Below are 17,859 nucleotides of genomic sequence, written 5' to 3'. Positions count from 1 at the left end.
TATTGTAGCTTTCTATCACACACAGCCTAAAATGTAGCCATAGAAAGGAATTTTCCAAATAAGTCATTCGTAACATTCCCTTTTGCTATACACAAATTAGTCAACGCAACGTAATGTTTCTGAAATTCTGCTTCCAAGAAACAACTTCAGCTAATCAGTTGAACTTCAGCTAACTATGACGAAAATATCTAATTTTCTGAGGTAAACATAGCGTTCCAATTACCCATCTGTCCATCCATCACAACACTCTATGAGTGAGTTACTATCATCATTATATCTCACAGCTCAGTATTGCATATATTCACTCAGCAGACACTTTTTTCTACAGTCACTCACAGCTGAGACTGAGGACATTCAATATTGGGAGCAACTACAACAAATATAAATGTACAGAAAGCCAAAACTTTAAATTTACTTAGCATCCATCTTAGTTCAAAACGATAGCCCAACCAGCTAGCTTAGAATCACGATGGCCACTAGGAAAAAATAGAACCAATGCAATCTGTCTTGAATAAATCGTAGGGGTTATGCAAGCGGTTGGAAACATATGTCACGGAGAGAGTTGTTGATTTACCGAGCCCAGGTGACGGTGGGTTCGGGGAAACCATCTGCGTCGCACGCCAACATGGCGGAGGTCCCGATGTCGGCCGTGGCGTTGACCTCCGCCTGGCGGATACGGATGGTAGGAAGCACTGGGAGGAAAGGAGATTGTTGTTTCAGACATTTATTATGGGAAAGATAACTTTAAAACTTTTTTTTACTCAAGGTAAAATGGTGAAATAAGCCTGCTATTTATTTTGGCAGTTAATCTTTAAGATAAAAAATATATGCATATACATTTTACATGCATATAAAATGTATATGCATTCTGATTTCATTTCACAGGTTAGTTATTATTCAGTGGAGTCTGGGAACGAGTAATATATATATATATATATATATATATATATATATATATATATATATATATATATATATATATATATTCTCCTTTTATTCAGATATGCTGATCATATTCTGATCTGAGAGGGCACAGGGAGCAGCAGAGAATGAGGGGGTGTGTGTGTATGAGTGCATGCCTGTGTGCGTGCATGTGTGTGTGTGCTGCGCTCACCATTAATAACCACCTTGATGGCCCTAAAGTCGATCTCTCCCCTGGCCATCACACGCGCCTCACATGTGTACATGCCTTCGTCGGTCTTCTTGATGCCTCGGATCTGCAGGTGGGCGTTCTCCATGATCTTGAAGCGCACTGAAATACATGAGGACCGGCATCACCGCCATTACAGTCGCTGACTACGGAGGTGACTCAAATCAGGCTAAACGTGGAGACTAAAGAGGAAAACCTAATCCTCGGGTCATGCTACGGCAATGTCTCCTCTGGACGTTTTCAAGACGTTTAAAACAGTGCTCCTATGCGAGAATATTTGAATAAAAGCAATCTTCAGGAGCAACCATACGTGGGTTACACTCTCCATACATAACATGTTCTGCATTTAAAGGCATCTTTAAATAAACGGCAAGAAAAACAAAAAATCTTCCACTGAATCGTTTTGTTTCCAAACAATTCCCATGGGACCTTTCACAACAAAAAGGACATTTTGCAACGTCGGCGATGGACTGTGCAAGACGGGGAGAGCAAGGATGTTGTTTCTCCCCTCCTTGACCGTAAAAACAATTTAAATCTATTTAAAAGCCCTTGGTGTCCCTGGGCGGCCATGCTGGGGGCTGTCTCCACCACAGCGCTACAGTGCTCTTCTGGCCTGCACATGGTGCGCCGGTCAAGGAATGCACGTTCTCACAGGAGAGACCACTAATTGTAAGCGACGCGGCAGAACTCTGCCTTCTTGAGTAATCTATTTTTGCCCCCCCGCAGCACAATGACCTTATGAGATGTCATGAATGTGGCATTGTTCACTGAGACAGTTTGCTTCATTTATTTAAATTATTTTGCATGCAGTTTTTTGTTTTGGTGTGTTTACCCCCCCCCACGCACACACACACACACATACATATTCTGACATCCTCAGCATATTTTTGTGGCCGAAAATACCGGAGCATGCGGTGTACACAAGGGGGTTGTTTTTAAAGTGTCTGCCTGGAGGTATAAATTAAGGTTGTATTGTTTTGTATTTAGATACATCCAGAGATATCTTCACATTCTGTCTCTGAGAATGGAGCTCAGTAACAACAAACTTCAGTGACCATCCCTGACTTGAAATTGACTTCCCCGTTCAACTTGGAATAATACAGCTAACTGCATGGAACACATATTGCTCTTTCTTTTTAATCACTTTTGTGTAGCTTTGTACGGTGTCCTTGAGTGCCAAGAAAGGCGCCTTCAAATTAAATTTACTATTATTATTATCTGCTTGATTGCCGAAGCAACAATCTTCTATGTGGCCCAAAACAAATAACAAAAAGGTCATGCGTCCATTTTGGCCCATTGGGTTTTGGATTTTGACTACTGTTAAATGTAACTACGGTACTACACTATCACCACATATTTGAGTTTTAAATCAATTTAACAGAACATAAACCGCGCCTTTTATTCATAAAGGAAATGGAGGAAGGCAGATTGTCAAGTTGCATTGATGCCTTGCCTGAGAAGCGCCTTCCCAGTCTGACAAGATGCTAGCAATAAACCACTTTGCCACTCTTAGGGCCAGCATTGGTGCCCATATGTAATATATAAAAGGAGTTAAATGACCATTTAACCAGAAAAGAAAAACAGAGCCAACAGACACTTCAATTGTGGGTTGAGGGGAAGCAGGTTGTCACAACATTGCAGGCATGATCATGAGTTTGGTTTATGGTGTTATTTTTAATATGTCTAGAGTCCATATGGGTATTTTAAGTTTATTTTTAAACTGTGTGCCTTTTTACCATGCTGAATCATAACAACTGGTTGTTTGGTAAGTTCCAAGAAGATGGCGGCTTGTGTTTATTACATGGAACGTCAGATGATGTGATTGAAACCCTCTTATAAGTATACATATGTACAACTAATGAATGAACATGATGGTTCATACTCTTCGTTATTTGTGACTACATTTCTCTCACCATCTTTGGCCACGTGGATCTTGGCTCCCTTGTGTCTCCAGAAGATGGTGGCTGGAGGGGAGCTGACCACATCGCAGACGATGTCAGCGTTATCTCCCTCGTTGAACTCTTGCAGGCTTGGAGCATTCTTGAAGCTGATCTTTTCTGTACGGAGTCAGAATTGTCAGTATAAAAGTCAGCATTGAGATACATGGCTTCCTCATAGAGGTAGTCCTCTAATGTCACGCAGCGTGCTTAAAGTGACTGGGAGATAATTCATATTCAAATCATGTTTCATTGCGTACAATAACATGTCGAACAAATTATCTTTGATATATACAGGAGAACACTGACTGTTGTTTACTGCCAGACACCTATTCCCATGGGGGAGGGGGGGAGACATTTTGGATAGGGATCTAAATGGAGGGGGGAGGGGGACTCACGGAAGATCTTCACTTGCACGGTCGCCTGGGCCTCCTTGTCGGCGCTTTTGGCCACACACTTGTAGTTCCCGGAGCTGTCCACGGTGGCGTGGTAGATGGTGAGGGTGGATGTGGACTCATCCGTGCGGCTCACAAAGACGTCCTGGCTGGAGACGATCTTCTCGCCGCTGGGGGCATACCAGTCGATGTCCGTGGCATCTCCCACAACTGAAATAAACCCCATTGATTTGGTTGAAAGTGTTAAAAGAACAAAGGAAAGATAAGATGAAATAACGCGTGGAGGTGAGCTATCTTGCTGAAGGCTCCAGGACATTTCAGCGGGCAGTCAAACACCTTCTCCCTGACTCAGCCCTGGGATGATTGTGGCGTATAATTGTCTCTGTGCTATAACGTATTAATTAAATATAAAGTAAAGGGCGACGCTGGAGACGTCAGCAGATGGAGAACACAGGGAGATCGAGATTAGATTATTCAGAGCCCAGTATGAATTTGCAGGTTTTATGTGGAAACGGAAAGAAGAGGAAGGAGAAAACAGTTTGAAACTTTCTGATATCTCAGGTGTCAAAACAGCTTTCACATCGAAAAAGGAGACAGATGAAACCACTGTTGCATCACTGAAACACAAAAAAAGGGCCGACCAAAAGAGTGTGTGTGTGTGTGTGTGTGTGTGTGTGTGTGTGTGTGTGTGTGTGTGTGTGTGTGTGTGTGTGTGTGTGTTGATGCATGTTTGCATTTTAAGTGCGGGGGAACGGACATCTCATTTAACTTGTCGAGTCCCTGACAATCCCCCTTGCATCGATAAACAACACCAGTCGGCTAAGACGTTGAATCTCCCAAATCCCAATTTGAAATGATCCACCATGCTTTTAGTCGAGGGCACCATTACGTTTTACGTGCGGTTGCATACATTGACTCTCGGAGCCTTTTAAATCTGACTTTGAGGGAAAAGCGCTTTGGATCTGTCTTTTTCAAAAAAAAAAAGGTGAAAAGAGGTAGAAAGCAGCCAGACTCAAAGAGCTTATATTAGCGGTGACAGCAGCTCAGAGTTCGCGCCAGAAGCCATCCAGGCCAGTGCACTTTGAGTAAATGCCAATCTACTCCATCCACTGACTTGACCGTCTCTGTTTCAGGCCAGAACCCTTCTATTTTCCAATACCGGACAAGGGAAAATAATCTATCCACTTCAGTCAGCGCTGTTAAAATCTTCTGTCTAGAACAGACATAGGGAGAGAGGAATGGGGAAAAAAAAACAATTCCCTCCAGAATTCACCTAAATCCTGCCCTCCGATTTGTACTTTAGATGTCATGAGATCAGACCCCAAGCTTCTTTTCAAATCTTCTTTTTCTTTGACGCCTTAAGTTTCTCTCCAAGCTTAATTTGTTTTGACCCTATCCTAATGGCTGACTCCTAGTTTGTGCACTGTCTTGGCCAGGATGTTTGTCAGGTGGACTATCTATGTGTGACCCCTTTAGGGTCTGGGGTGTGTGCTGTGTGAAACAACAATGTAATGTTTGCAACTAGGTACCGTACCTTCGCAGAGGAAGAACTTGGATTCTCCCACACTGATCTCTCCTTGCGTTGGGGTGATCTGCACCTGAATTGAGGCTAGACAAAGGACGACAAAAAGAAACATATTATCACATATCACTTTAGAGAAGAGGGATACAGTTCAAAGGAAGCAACACATATTTTTTGCATTTAGCAACTATTGTACTATTGTTCTCATCCCTCTCACATTACAGTGAAGGTCAATGGGAATGATAAGTAAAAGAGAAAGAGTAATAAGAGTAAAGAGGACCAAAAAGAAAAAATATCATGCATAGACATATACGGTCTAAGGCGTCGGTATACGGTTCTATACACAAACCCTCTTTGCGGCAGCAGACCATTTTTGGCAGTGCTTTTCGCATATTTAAATAACATCTCCTATAGCTCTTCATTATGCTGAATAAAGCCTCAACTCAATTTGTTTTTCGACTCCTGCGCGCACGAAGGTAACCTCACCAAGCCCGCCCTGGAGGGATCTCTTTTATACTCCTGTCTGCTGCACAGGTGCACACCCCCTCCACTGCAGCATCATGCCAGGTGAATACAGTCGGCACAATGCTGCTCCAACCCTCTCCCCCCAATAAACGCTCAGCCAATGCATTTCATCACACCAGAGGCAGACCGTTTTTGTCACGAAGGAATGGAATATAGAGGGAAGAGTGCTTGTGTGTGTGTGTGTGTGTGTGTGTGTGTGTGTGCATGCGTGCGTGCGTGCGTGTGTCTGTGTCTGTGTCTGTGTGTGTGCAGTGAGCAGTGAGCACCTTGAGTGTTAGTTAACTTTGCACCCACCCACCCAGTGAAGTCGAGTTTTAAAGGAAAAAGACAGGCCACCCGGAGAATGGTAATGGGGAGAGGGAATGTAAACGGAGGAAAATCTCTGGTTTGCCTTTAGCGTTTTGGAGCCGTGCGGCGAGCCGGACGCCACAAAGGACACGTGTTTCTCGACAAAAGCAATCAGAATCTGTTGTGCCTACAGACTCATTTAGTTTGGCTGGTTTATTTTGGCCGAATACCTTGAGTGACTTTGGCTGTTGATTTCGACATTCAAATAGCGGAGGCAAAATGTATTCAGGGTTCTGGAATACAGCTGTAATTCATATTTTTTACACAATGCTTGCATGAATTTCACGATTCTAAATCATCCATAGAGAGCTCTTTCCCAACCCTATACTGTACTGTCTATTGAGCTTGTTTCATTCTGCATATCCCTCTGCCCACAAGCATAATCCGACGCGTTTCATCTCCAAAATGTGTTTCGTATATTCTTTTCTTATCATCCGGTAACAAGATGAGATGTGGAATGAGTGTGAGGCTTTAGTTTACTTCAACATTGAGCCAAATGAGGATGGCTACTGAAAAAATTCAAAAATATATATCCACCATCATCTCTTTGAAGCCTAGAGATATAGGAAAATACATTAAGAAGTTCACAACCCTGCTAGAAAGACCTTTCCCATCATGCACTTCCACATCACAGGAACGAAGAGACCGACAAAAAAGGCTGGCTCTCTTGTCCTTTGACATCTCTCTCAAACCAGAGCTACTCTGAACACTGCAGGGGTTCTGGAAAGTGGGTCTCATATGGAGACACCTGAGCACCTTCACCCACCCCAGCTGAGGAGAGGGGGCAGGGGGTATACCATCTTTCAGAGGGTTGCCAATCAAACCACAGATTCAAACAAACACCATAATGACGACACAGCCTGGGCCCGGAAACCAACAACTGCAAGCGGCGGAAGGCGGAAGCGCGCCTGGATCCTGTTTAGTTATGGAGATATTCTACTGATGACTCTGTGATGAGCTTCATGAGTGGAAGAGCCTTACCGAAGGGAAAAAATCTTCCACTCATTAAACTCATTTTAATAAGTGCATCTCTACAATGGCCAGACATATCTTTATAGTTTACTCCTGCTGGCAGAGTTTGTATCAGCCAAAATGCTTACAGATCCCCGCCTGCATCAACACCATGAGTCGAAAACAGATAGTGTAGCGAAAGATATTTAAGCTATTTTGCCATCAGACTTTAGATATTAATGGGATGTAAGAATGATTTTTGAGAAAAACAATGTTGTTATTGGTATCATTGTGATAATAATAATTGCATTATTCTAATTATTATTACTGTGATACTTCTTGTTATTATCCTTCCTGTTAATATCCCTGTTATTATATTATTGTTCAGTATACCATGCCCATGGATTTCCATATGCTATCAATACAATATTTTGACAATGTTGGCGACCTTCTCCTTCCATCCATCTTGTGTTACCACAGGGTCCTGCTCAGGGAACAGGGGACCACGCCACCTTCATGAGAATGAATGGCTTCCTCATCACAGAGAAACCCACAGGCCTTACACAGGCCCAACCGACTCGAGCGTGTTTGCTTTTGTTAGCGAGGAGGTAGATACAAGGAAAACAACATATCTATTACTTCACCTCAGCCCAGATCCCAGATACCACCCCACCGAACTGTTCCTTCACCAAAGACTAAAACAACAACGAAGGGGAAAAAAGGAGGGGGAAAAAGCTAGCTGATAGTATCTGCAAGACTGAGAAACAACAGGGAGGGGATCGGGCTGCTTGGGAAAGATAACTCCTCTCCGGACTGTTTGCTTGGAGTGTACATATCTCGGAAAAAAAAAAAAAGAACTGAGATGTAACCAGAAGGTAGGAAATGCAGAGGGGTCAAGAGGTTTGGCAGAGTGAGAACAAGCTACGTTTCTGTTCTGTTCCTCTGTAATAACCGAACGGGGTCTGTCGATTTGTATCTATGATGGCCTCGGTATTGGTAGATTTTCCAAAAGTCTGCTGCCTGAGCTTCGAAAAGGTGTACAAAGAGGGAAGTAAATGGGGATTTGAAAAGGTGTTGGGAAATCAATAACCTGGATCGCTATATGAATCAACGCTAACGTTTTTTTCCTCTACCCAGTAAATAACTCTGCAATGGAAATATGTTGAGGCTATAACGCAGGATGTTCATTTTGACCATTTCCCTTTTGAATAGTTACTGTAAACAGGAGGTTGTGGTTTGTTTTTGATGTATTGATGTCAAATATCAATATTAGTTTTTGAGGCAGAATTTCATGCAGAATTTCATATTTTTGAATTTGATTATTAGCGGAAATTCTTTGGTGAATGTTTTGTTGAAATGGAATGAACAATTTTATAGTCCACAAGGAATGGCTGTTTTTGGCACATTGTAAAATCAGATTCTTGTTTAATATTTTCTCCATGATTCCACCTATACACGTGGTTTCCTTTTTTCATTTCAGGAAAAGCACTTCATCAAATAAAAGGTGACCACATTGGGGTGGGGAATGCTTCTCAAACAAGAGGCTTTCAGGGAGATTTTTTTTTGGGGGGGGGTTGTAAATTAACAAGAGGGATGAGAAAAGAACAGCTTGCTTTGGCCAACGAATAAGCTTAGATTATAAAGGTATCTGGGCCTTTATGTGTTCAATCATCATAACACCCTCCCTAATCTCTCTCTCTCTCTCCCTCTGTTCTTCTTTCTCTCACACATACAGAGCTTGTTCTACAAGAAGCTCTCTCACAGGGGGATTTTAAACACCTTATCCTCCTAACCACGGCTGATGAGAGTCATTATTGTCCCGCATTTAACATCTTAAGTTAACGTAGATTGTAGCAACAGCACCAGCTCTGGTGAAATATTAACCACTGCAGTTGTGGTTTCAAAAGTATTATTTTCCAACCAGGAGTGGTGTTGAAAAGCTTGTGAGAAGCAATTTAAAAGTCTACCCGATAGTGGCATCACACATTTCATCATTCATGGCTATTCAAACATCACCCCTGGTAGAAATTGAGGGGGCCTTAACTTTAATCAAACCTGCAGTAAAGTGAAAAGGTTACCGAACTCAGGTTTAAGATTTCAATAAATAGTGACGTTGTGATTAAGACCGAATGGTGTCACTGGGCTAAACTGTGGAACAAGCCAACTGCATTCATCTTAGAAACCAAAAATTCTATGTGTGAATAAAATGAGCCCAAAAGACTGAATTTGGAACTGCGGGTCAATATATAGTAGCAAAATAATCATTGCAGATAGTTATGCCTTCATAAAGAACATTAAACCCAAACGGTCGATCCACAGAAGTTCTGAGAAATTAACCTGATGGTTTAGAGCCAAGGTTGGAGGCATCAGACCCAAAAAGGTCTCAGTCATTCACCCAAATCCATAGTGAGGCCAATTTCTTCCCTGTATATCCTTCTGTCGATACATATATATATATATATATATATATATATATATATATATATATATATATCTCACATCAAGAAATAACCATCTGGAGAGTCAATTAGAGCGTCCCTGGACACCCACACACACACCACTGCATCCAAGGAAAACAGTTGCCTGTGTCAGACGCTAGCTAAACTGGCATCACAGAGCCATTATTTCCATCAGCTGTTCAACTGCATCGCAGTTCCCACCAGCCCTTCTCAACCGTCATAGTCAGTGCGTCAAAGAAGCACATTTTATTCATCCAGCCTCTGACTTGCTGACCAACACTATACAGATTAACATCAAACCAGCACCTATTGAACTGATGGTGTGCATTGTGCTAAAATAGAACACATGGCAAATGCAGTGGAAAAACCCCACCAAGGTCTGTACAGGAGGCCTGCTGCAGCCTATTGGATAGCTTTGTCGGCCGGAGCTTATGCCCACATCCACCATGCAGATTGATTTACAACCCACGTACAGGCATATCATCAAAATGCGAGTTTCCGAGTTTTGCTTGTCTTACGGAGGGGGGTTGTGTGTGTTTGTGGGGTTAGGAAAGCAACCTGTGGCAATTTACATTAGCCGGCGATCTCTTAATGTGCCGATCATTTCTTTCTCATCTTCAAGTGCCGTCAACGAACCCCTCCCCCTCCGGTGGTGTGTGAAGGTTTTAAATAGTGATGGGAGGGGCGGGGATTATAGAGTCCACCATTTTCCATATATCCATGTTTTTGTATCTCTAACCGCTAGGCTTTGAAACAGCACGTTTCTTTGATTTTTTCCCCCCTCAATTATGTAAGCGGCTGCTCGATATATAGGTTACAGCGTCTCCAGCGTGTCCTAGGGCAAACAAGCCAGAACTCTTTGGTTGTGTTTAGCAAGCCTGTCAAACTTCGACACTGCTTGTTCTTTTTTATGTTTGGGGAGGGGGTGTTATTTTTGCTTCGTTCTTTTGGGGGGGGGGGGGGGGGGGGGGGGGGGGAGATATTGAGCATTAGCTGCTTAGCGCCACATTGCAGCGAGGCAGCCCTCGGCCCATGAGTCTGGTTTCATTTCAACAGCAGCGGGGTCGTGGGGGGGGGGGGGGGGGGTGGTTCCCTTATCATGCGAGTCATGTCCCACCCAGAGCACACTGCAAGGAGCTCCCACAGCGGCGGGCAAAGTCACTGCTCTGGCACCACACTGGGGAGCTCGTATTATATGGTGTGGGATGAAGGGGAGGAAAGGAGGACAAATGACAGCGCGTCTAAAGGAGCTTCTGTAGCGATGCTTTATGCTAGCTCAAACTGTTCTCCCGATCCACTGAAGCAGGGAGCCGGTTGTAGTGGTTCGGTGGCTCGTATTTAAGGTTATACAGGTCTGCGTGCTGCTATGCTAAGAGAGTGATTATTACCGCAAAAGAGCAGAGAGGATGAATTTCTTGTGCCAGGCGCTTGTTCCAAGCTGTCAAAATATGTTTAGCACAACATTACCGAACATGATGATAAAGTGAATTTGATATTATTATTTTCATATGCGGTACTCATTGTGAGGACCTCATGCCCCCATTCAAGGCAAGTTCCATCGATCTAATGTATTATCTCAACCGCAGGCGGCCTAATGTTTCATTTTTTCGCCAGTGCATTACCTTGCATTGATCATTTTATATAATAGTCACTAAAGCAAGAAAGCTTATCCGATACGACGCCATAAAAAACTGATCAATAAAGCTTTCATCTATTAGAGAGGGTTCATTACAGCCCACTTCATACCTATTTCCCAAAGAAAAAAGTACAGAAATAAGTATGTTAGAGTTCTTTGGAAAATATGATTAGGCCAGTATCTTCTATTCACAAGAAACTGTCATCCCATCCACAAGGTCAACAACAAAGTGCCTCCATCATTCATCATTAACCCTGGGCTGGCGTCCCAAAAAGAACACGTTGACTCGCCACTACGAACACACTCTATACGTGGTGAGTGGGCGGATGTCAAGCCTTAATCAAGTCGACATTGATATGTTAGCGGCTAAGAGCATTGGCCAACCCGTGTCTTTTAGTGGTTTGCCGTCATAGCTCTGTCAGGATTAGGCCTGCTGCCATCCGTGGCATTGCGCAGCTCCAATCCACTGAGAAATGTTCCAGAAGGGACCGTTTCGTCACAAACGAAGGCGAGAACACGTTCCTGGAAATAACCCCCTTTTTTGTCTTTTGCAGAGTAAGTGGCAGGGCTGAGATGCACTTGAGGCCCGAGCTCCATAAACAAGTGAACTGGCCACTAATGGTGTATTCAAAGCAATCTGCAAACTTTCTGCAGTTTGCTTTGCCTTTCTTTGAAAGGCCTGCTTTTTAATCAGGAAAAATTAAAAAGGAGGTGCTTCAGAAAGTAGAACTTGGGCGTGACAATGAGAAGTACTGAAGCGTGACCTATTAATGAAATGATGTTGTAGGGCTGTTGTTACAAACGCATGTGAATGGGCTCTGTGCTTCTCATTGACAAATGCTGTAATTTTGTCTCCCTGGTAGGCGATAATAGCCGTTTCTAGATGCCCTCACAAACTCCCTCAAGATTAGTGCCTCTGTTACTTCCCATGGTCTGTATACACGTCTATATTTTTAGCAGCAAGACAATTATAATTAGTATGCGTAATAGAGGCTTCAAATGTAATGATACAGAGCAAGGCCGCTCTGACGAAAAAGAAGAAGAAGCTTGAGGCTTACTGGTGCTCTAGCAGTCAGCGTGCTGTTAACCACCAGAGCCTCATTGGATTCATTGAAATGTTTTTGACTAACACGGTTTAGTTTGTCATCATGTTCTCCCATGCTAACGACTTTGCTCTGTTATTGAAGCTGCTGTTTACATTAAGATGAATTTAAATCCATAATGACCCACTACCTTTTCACAATTAGCTAGTTTTGAACACTTGGCCTAGCCAAGTGTTTTAAAAGCACGTTTGTTTTGGATTTTTCAATGTACAACACACTTCTTTCACCCTTTAAGCCCTGACCACATGGGGAAGTAGCTCTACTGTTTTTGCCAATGGGAGTCACCGGGTGTGAGGAGCGAGAACGCTGCCAAGAGACCCGGGGGCCCATAACAACAGCTTTGATCCATCACACTTATGAAACCACATTTAAACACAGGAAGTGGCTCTGGGATTAAACAACTTCAAATAAGTGCCTTTCTAGATAGAAAAAAGAAACCAAAGCATTGGCGACAACAAGGAAAGAGTGCTTAGGCAGTGTTTTGACATATCATCTCGAAGGAGCAAGACCAAATGTCTCAAGTATAATCCTATTAAGAACTACCTTCAAGAGTGTGCGCGTGCGTGTCTATGTTTGTATTGCCCGGTCAAACAGTTTGGGATTATATACCAAGCGTTAAATCTTTCATATACTGGTTGCTGTGTTTAATGTTTATTTTTACTTGGTCTGGACATTATTATAGATGTTTGCCATCCTTGAGTTGCCTGTAGAGAATATATTATGTTGAAATGTATTCAGTTTTAATATGAAAAACACAATAGTCCATATTTTAATCCATTTCTACTATTCAAAGAAAGAAAAAAACTAAAGCAAAAGCCTCAACACAACTGAAAAATTCCACAACATAATAACAGAAGTGAGCATCAACGGATGTTGACGATAAAACGGTCCGACCATTTGCCTAAACATGTGGAAGTGGCTTTTTCTTGCCCACCTAAGCTTCAAAAACCATTACTTTAGATGGCAGGACACATAAAAGGGAAAATATAAAGATATTGTACAACATTGGTCATTTTAGACAATCATTAGAGAGTAATCATTGCTAGCTATCAAACCACATATCACTTACTTTTCAAAGGGACGAAGTTTCCTCTTCCACATGTGTAGGCAACTATAGTCTGCCAGCAACACTAGTCGGCCAACTTCTTGTCGATCAGTTGAAGCTTGCTTCTATTATTATGTTGTGGCTTCTGCATTTGTGTTTTGGATTTTGCATATGTTTTTCAGTTAATATGCTTGTGGATTTTGAATATGCACAGTGTTTTGGATAGTCAGTTTCTTCAACACGTCTCGCCCACCATTTTCTTTCCTTCACAAAGTTTTTTGGAAAAGGTCAAATTAACTGCAATTTAAAAAAAAACGATAAAGCGTTTTGACCTTTCCCCCAAAAAATAACGATCTGAAAAGGTCAAGCCTTTGGTTGAAAAGCTTAGTGTTGTATTTGTTTTTGTCTGTTGTACAATGGGAATGTTTATATTCTCAAATAGTAAGGACAAAAAATGGTTCTATCCAATTATATCAGAGTGTAAATTAAACAGAGCAGGTGTGTCTTCTTATCCATTAATCATGGTTGGCTTTTCACTATTCCCTCCCCCACCTGGTGATAAATACTTCAACGTTGCATATAAAACACATTCTTTCAGGAACAAAAAAAAAGTAGAAGCTGTCTACGATTTTGTTTGGAAATCTCCCCTCTTCAGAAATGATTCACAGTGGAGTTAATAGCCAGTTAACTTTGACAGTGACCAGCATAAATAGCTTAAGACGTTTTTTGTACATGCTGTTCTATCTGCTGTTGGAAACTCAGCTGCTTTCATCTCCGTCCAGCAAAAGTAAGTGTCAAGATGTCCAACTGGATCATCTTGTTCAGATAAACTCGCAACCTTTCTTACCCCATCTCTGTCTAAGGCATTCCTTCCGTCTTTAGCCTAGACATTGTTTAATATCTTGGAATTCCTTAGGCCTGGGGTTTCAGAAACAACACAAATAAAAAATAAAAAGTTGAGAGTGGACTTGGATGCTATTCACAAAATGCTTCCATAAACCCAGCGGAGGTTTTCACTGGTAACTTTCTTAGTAATGTGTTTCCCCAAAGCAGAGGCATTGGATCTCTAAGAGATCCATGAAGGGATTCCCATTGGGGTTCACCAAAGTCGATATAGTGTACAACACAATGTAGACACCTTCAAAAGCAGAGCTGCAAAGCAGGCAATAATAAATAGAAATGTAGGAGTGAGTGGGTGAGTGAGTGAGAGAGTGAAAGAGCAACCGAGTATATCAAATGTTCTTGGGCCTCTCACAGATTTGTTTTCCCTTTTTTATTTTCTGCCATCGATTAGGCATTGCCTCTCAAATCGTTGGGCCTGCAGCCTAATTAACTAATGAGGGCAGGAGGAGACACCCTGGTGAACCCGACCTCTTTGAACCCCTGCGACTCTATCTGCAAGTCAGCAGCTAAGACACAGAGCAGCTGAAGGCCTGTCTTGCATACTAATGATATATTGTACATACAGAAAAGGCCATTCCTCGACAGCTTGAACATAGAAACATAAAGACTGAATATCATGTTCGTAACATTGCTGTGTTGAAACTATAAACTTTTCAAAATGCATTACTATTGTGTACATTTGGTGTTCTTTTGAAAGGTTTTGAAATGTATAGAACACAAAACACTTAAAGAAACGAAATAAGCCTAAATATTTCATTTCCATTTCACCAGAGAGAGCCATTAGACATTGAGAACTGTATCGACATAGTCTACTATAATCAGCACATGAATAAAAAATAAATGACAAAATGCCACCAGTCATTTGTATGGGACCATGTTTGTGTTACTGAATGGTTTCTCAGTGCAATAATATAATTATAGCTTAGGGATCCTTACGCCATTCTCAGTAATTTGAATGACTCCACAGGTTGCTTGTGTATAGTAAATTGTGTTTCCACCCCCAACCCCTCTCCCCAAATCCCCACTTCCGTTTTGAAGGCTTGACATTAAAATTGGATGGATGGGATAAGTGGAATCCAAACAAACCCCCTTATTTGCTGAAATGAATCTTGAATAATATATATGATCGTATCTGAAATAAACATCAGTTACTTTAGCTGTTACTGCTTCCAGGAGCTAGACCCTGGTGTTGATGCAATAGCCGACTAGGTATTGAGGGTCCAATGAAATGTGCACATGTATGCTTGAATGAAGGATGATCAAACAGAAACGCAAGACAGCTTAATGTGAAAATACCATTTCCCTCTCGATTAAAGAAACAAACATGAAATGAACACATACTTATGTCCTATATACATCAATTCATGTGTTATTTTGCATCCAAATCGAATCAACGAAACTTCAAAGAGTGATTCTGATTACTTAAATTCATGTCAAACATTTCCACAATCAGAGCATGGTTCCCATTTCCCTAATAATAAGCCTCCAATGAACTAACAAGCAGCAGGGGGATGTTTTTGGTCACTTTTTGTGTTGCCCTGGTCTATATTAATATTCTGTATTGATATTATTTGAATATTCAAATATTGTTTTTACATATGCCGTGCAGTTGACGTATATTTAATATAGCCCAGGCAGCATTTAGGATATATAGATCTATCTATATAGATCTATATAGATTTATCCATTCATATATCTATATCTATATAAATATATAGATCTATATTTAAAGTCATAAAAGGAGCATCTGGTGGAACCATTCTCTTCATCCATCCTTAGCTTTCCAGTAAACGGATTCTGAGCGTGATAAGTGTCTTTGGAGCGGCTATGTGTCATGTTCTCCTTAATGGGCCACCAGTTCCATCTGAATTGTTGACAGTGGCTAAATGACCCGGGAGGCAATTTTGGCAGCGGTTGGTCTCAATAAACTTCCAAACTTTCCCCTCCTACTCACTGAGCCTTTACTGATGAAACCCATTCAATTCAAAGGACAAATAGCCGTCTTTCATAAGTGGCTGTGGTTGTTATGCTTCTTTTTTCTTGATAAATCATCAAGGCGACTCATCCGCCTTGATGTTAGTTGTCTAAGTGCAGGATGTTTACAGAGACAATATGCACCCATACTGTGTCGCCTTCCCAGAAGCCACCAAAGTTAAGGGAGGCAATGTGAATCACCATCAATGCCACCAACATAATATGTGTGAGACAGAGAGACAGAGACAGAGACAGAGACAGAGAGAGAGAGTGGGAGAGTGAGAGCGAGCAACAGAGCGAAAGAGAGAGGGTTAAGGCAGAGATATGAATACCACCTACTGATCTACTGAGAACATAATTGCTTGAACAGTAGCCGGCAGCATCAGATGACGCAGACCCTTCAAACCTTCATTTACATCCAAATCCAGTCCTCTGATGCAGATGGTATGTTTTGCGCTTGTGAGTCGACTGTTTATTATACAGTCGTTTATCACAAGAGTGGCAACCCCAATGGCCTTGAGCCTTCAAATTCAAATGCCATTTGCTGACATTCCACCTGCTAGCCGTAAGCCCTCAATCAGACAAGGAAAAACTAGAAGCACGATGGTGGGTTGGGTTTGGGGGGGGGGAGCACCTGTGGGAGAAAGAGATTGCTGGGACCACCATAGCAGCCGATTCAGCGTTTGGGAGACAATATGATAACAGTCATATTGTTTAAACAGAACAACAAGCTGAAAGGCAACCAAGAAATGGCGGTACCAGGAAAAGCAATAGCAACGTAGGGATGATAAATCAAAGAGCACCCATAGTAGGCAGATCACAAAGCAACACCTAGTCTAATTTAGGCGCAGCAGCAGACAGCAAGCCAAGCTTCCCACTGTATGTGTGTGCTGTAGATTTGGGAACAAAGTGTGTGTATATATACAAAAGAAATCCCCCAGAAACTGCACAAACATGCCCTTCTCTTTTAGATTAGGAGGAGGAGATTTGAGACTGCCTGTCTGCCTTGTCTATTTCTATCCCAGCCACTCTCTTGCTTTTTTGGTTCTAGGTCAAGGAGGTACTTCTATCATTTGTGTCCGTACAGGCTAATAATGAGCAGTGCTGTGACATTTATGTATGATACTCTCGTGCCGAAGTGAGAATTAATGGTGATGGGTAGCCTCACGAGGAGAGGAAGCACGAGGAAAATGAGGAAGAGAGCGGGGGGGGGGGGGTAGAGGGACAGAGGGAGAGCGAGAGCAGGAGAAGCAAAGTTGGGGGGGCTGTCGGCGACAAATCAAAGTAAATTGGGCAAAGAACTGGAATGTCTCTCAATGGAGTAGAACTGGGCGGCTTTATCCCAAGCAAATATCGTACGTTTGACTCAAGACTTGTGAATAATCATTGGATAAAGACATTTACGTTACTGATATATAGGGAGCATCTGTCTACAGAGACGGTCTATCTTTGGCGGAGAACTGGGGTGAATAGTACTTTGGTTACAGCTTCAGTCCACAAGGGACCCCGCCGCTGGACGCGGGCGCACACACACACACACACACACACACAAACACCAAATCGCACACAGACCTGCGACAAGGATTCCATGGCATTCCCACAGATAGGAATTTAAACTTAAATCCCACCAAATCTCTCGCAGTTTCGCTTTGCTGCCTTTGAGGCCTGACTCAAAAAAAATCATTCACCAACCCATTCCTCTCTGTGTGGACACACCATACAACCACAAACACACACACCCACACACACACCCGTACCCACACCCCACAGCACTCATCTCTGGTGTGAGATGTTTTTTGAGTATCATCCCCCACCCCACAAAACACACTGAGAGACTTCTCTTGCTTTGCCGGGCGAAAGCTCCCATGGACATACCAGCGGGTAGAGAGCCATGAAAGAGGAGGAATGTTG

General features: G+C 42.4%; 1 protein-coding gene across 1 annotated transcript in view; it reads right to left on the bottom strand.

Moving 5' to 3' along the window:
* The window catches only part of ncam1a (neural cell adhesion molecule 1a), a 167,310-nt gene that overhangs the window by 43,058 nt on the left and 106,393 nt on the right, over nucleotides 1–17,859 (bottom strand). The window contains exons 2-6 of the mRNA XM_079738617.1: nucleotides 5,017–5,091; nucleotides 3,486–3,692; nucleotides 3,064–3,207; nucleotides 1,115–1,252; nucleotides 575–692 (exon numbers count right to left, since the gene is read on the bottom strand). Coding sequence (XP_079594743.1) covers nucleotides 575–692; nucleotides 1,115–1,252; nucleotides 3,064–3,207; nucleotides 3,486–3,692; nucleotides 5,017–5,091 — 682 coding nt within the window. The remainder of the gene's footprint in view (nucleotides 1–574; nucleotides 693–1,114; nucleotides 1,253–3,063; nucleotides 3,208–3,485; nucleotides 3,693–5,016; nucleotides 5,092–17,859) is intronic.

Source organism: Pollachius pollachius (genome assembly GCF_949987615.1).
Source record: "Pollachius pollachius genome assembly, chromosome: 6".
In the NCBI taxonomy this organism is placed as follows: Eukaryota; Metazoa; Chordata; class Actinopteri; order Gadiformes; family Gadidae; genus Pollachius; species Pollachius pollachius.
The sequence above is the reverse complement of the archived record's forward strand: the minus strand, read 5'-3'. Positions and strand labels throughout refer to the sequence as shown.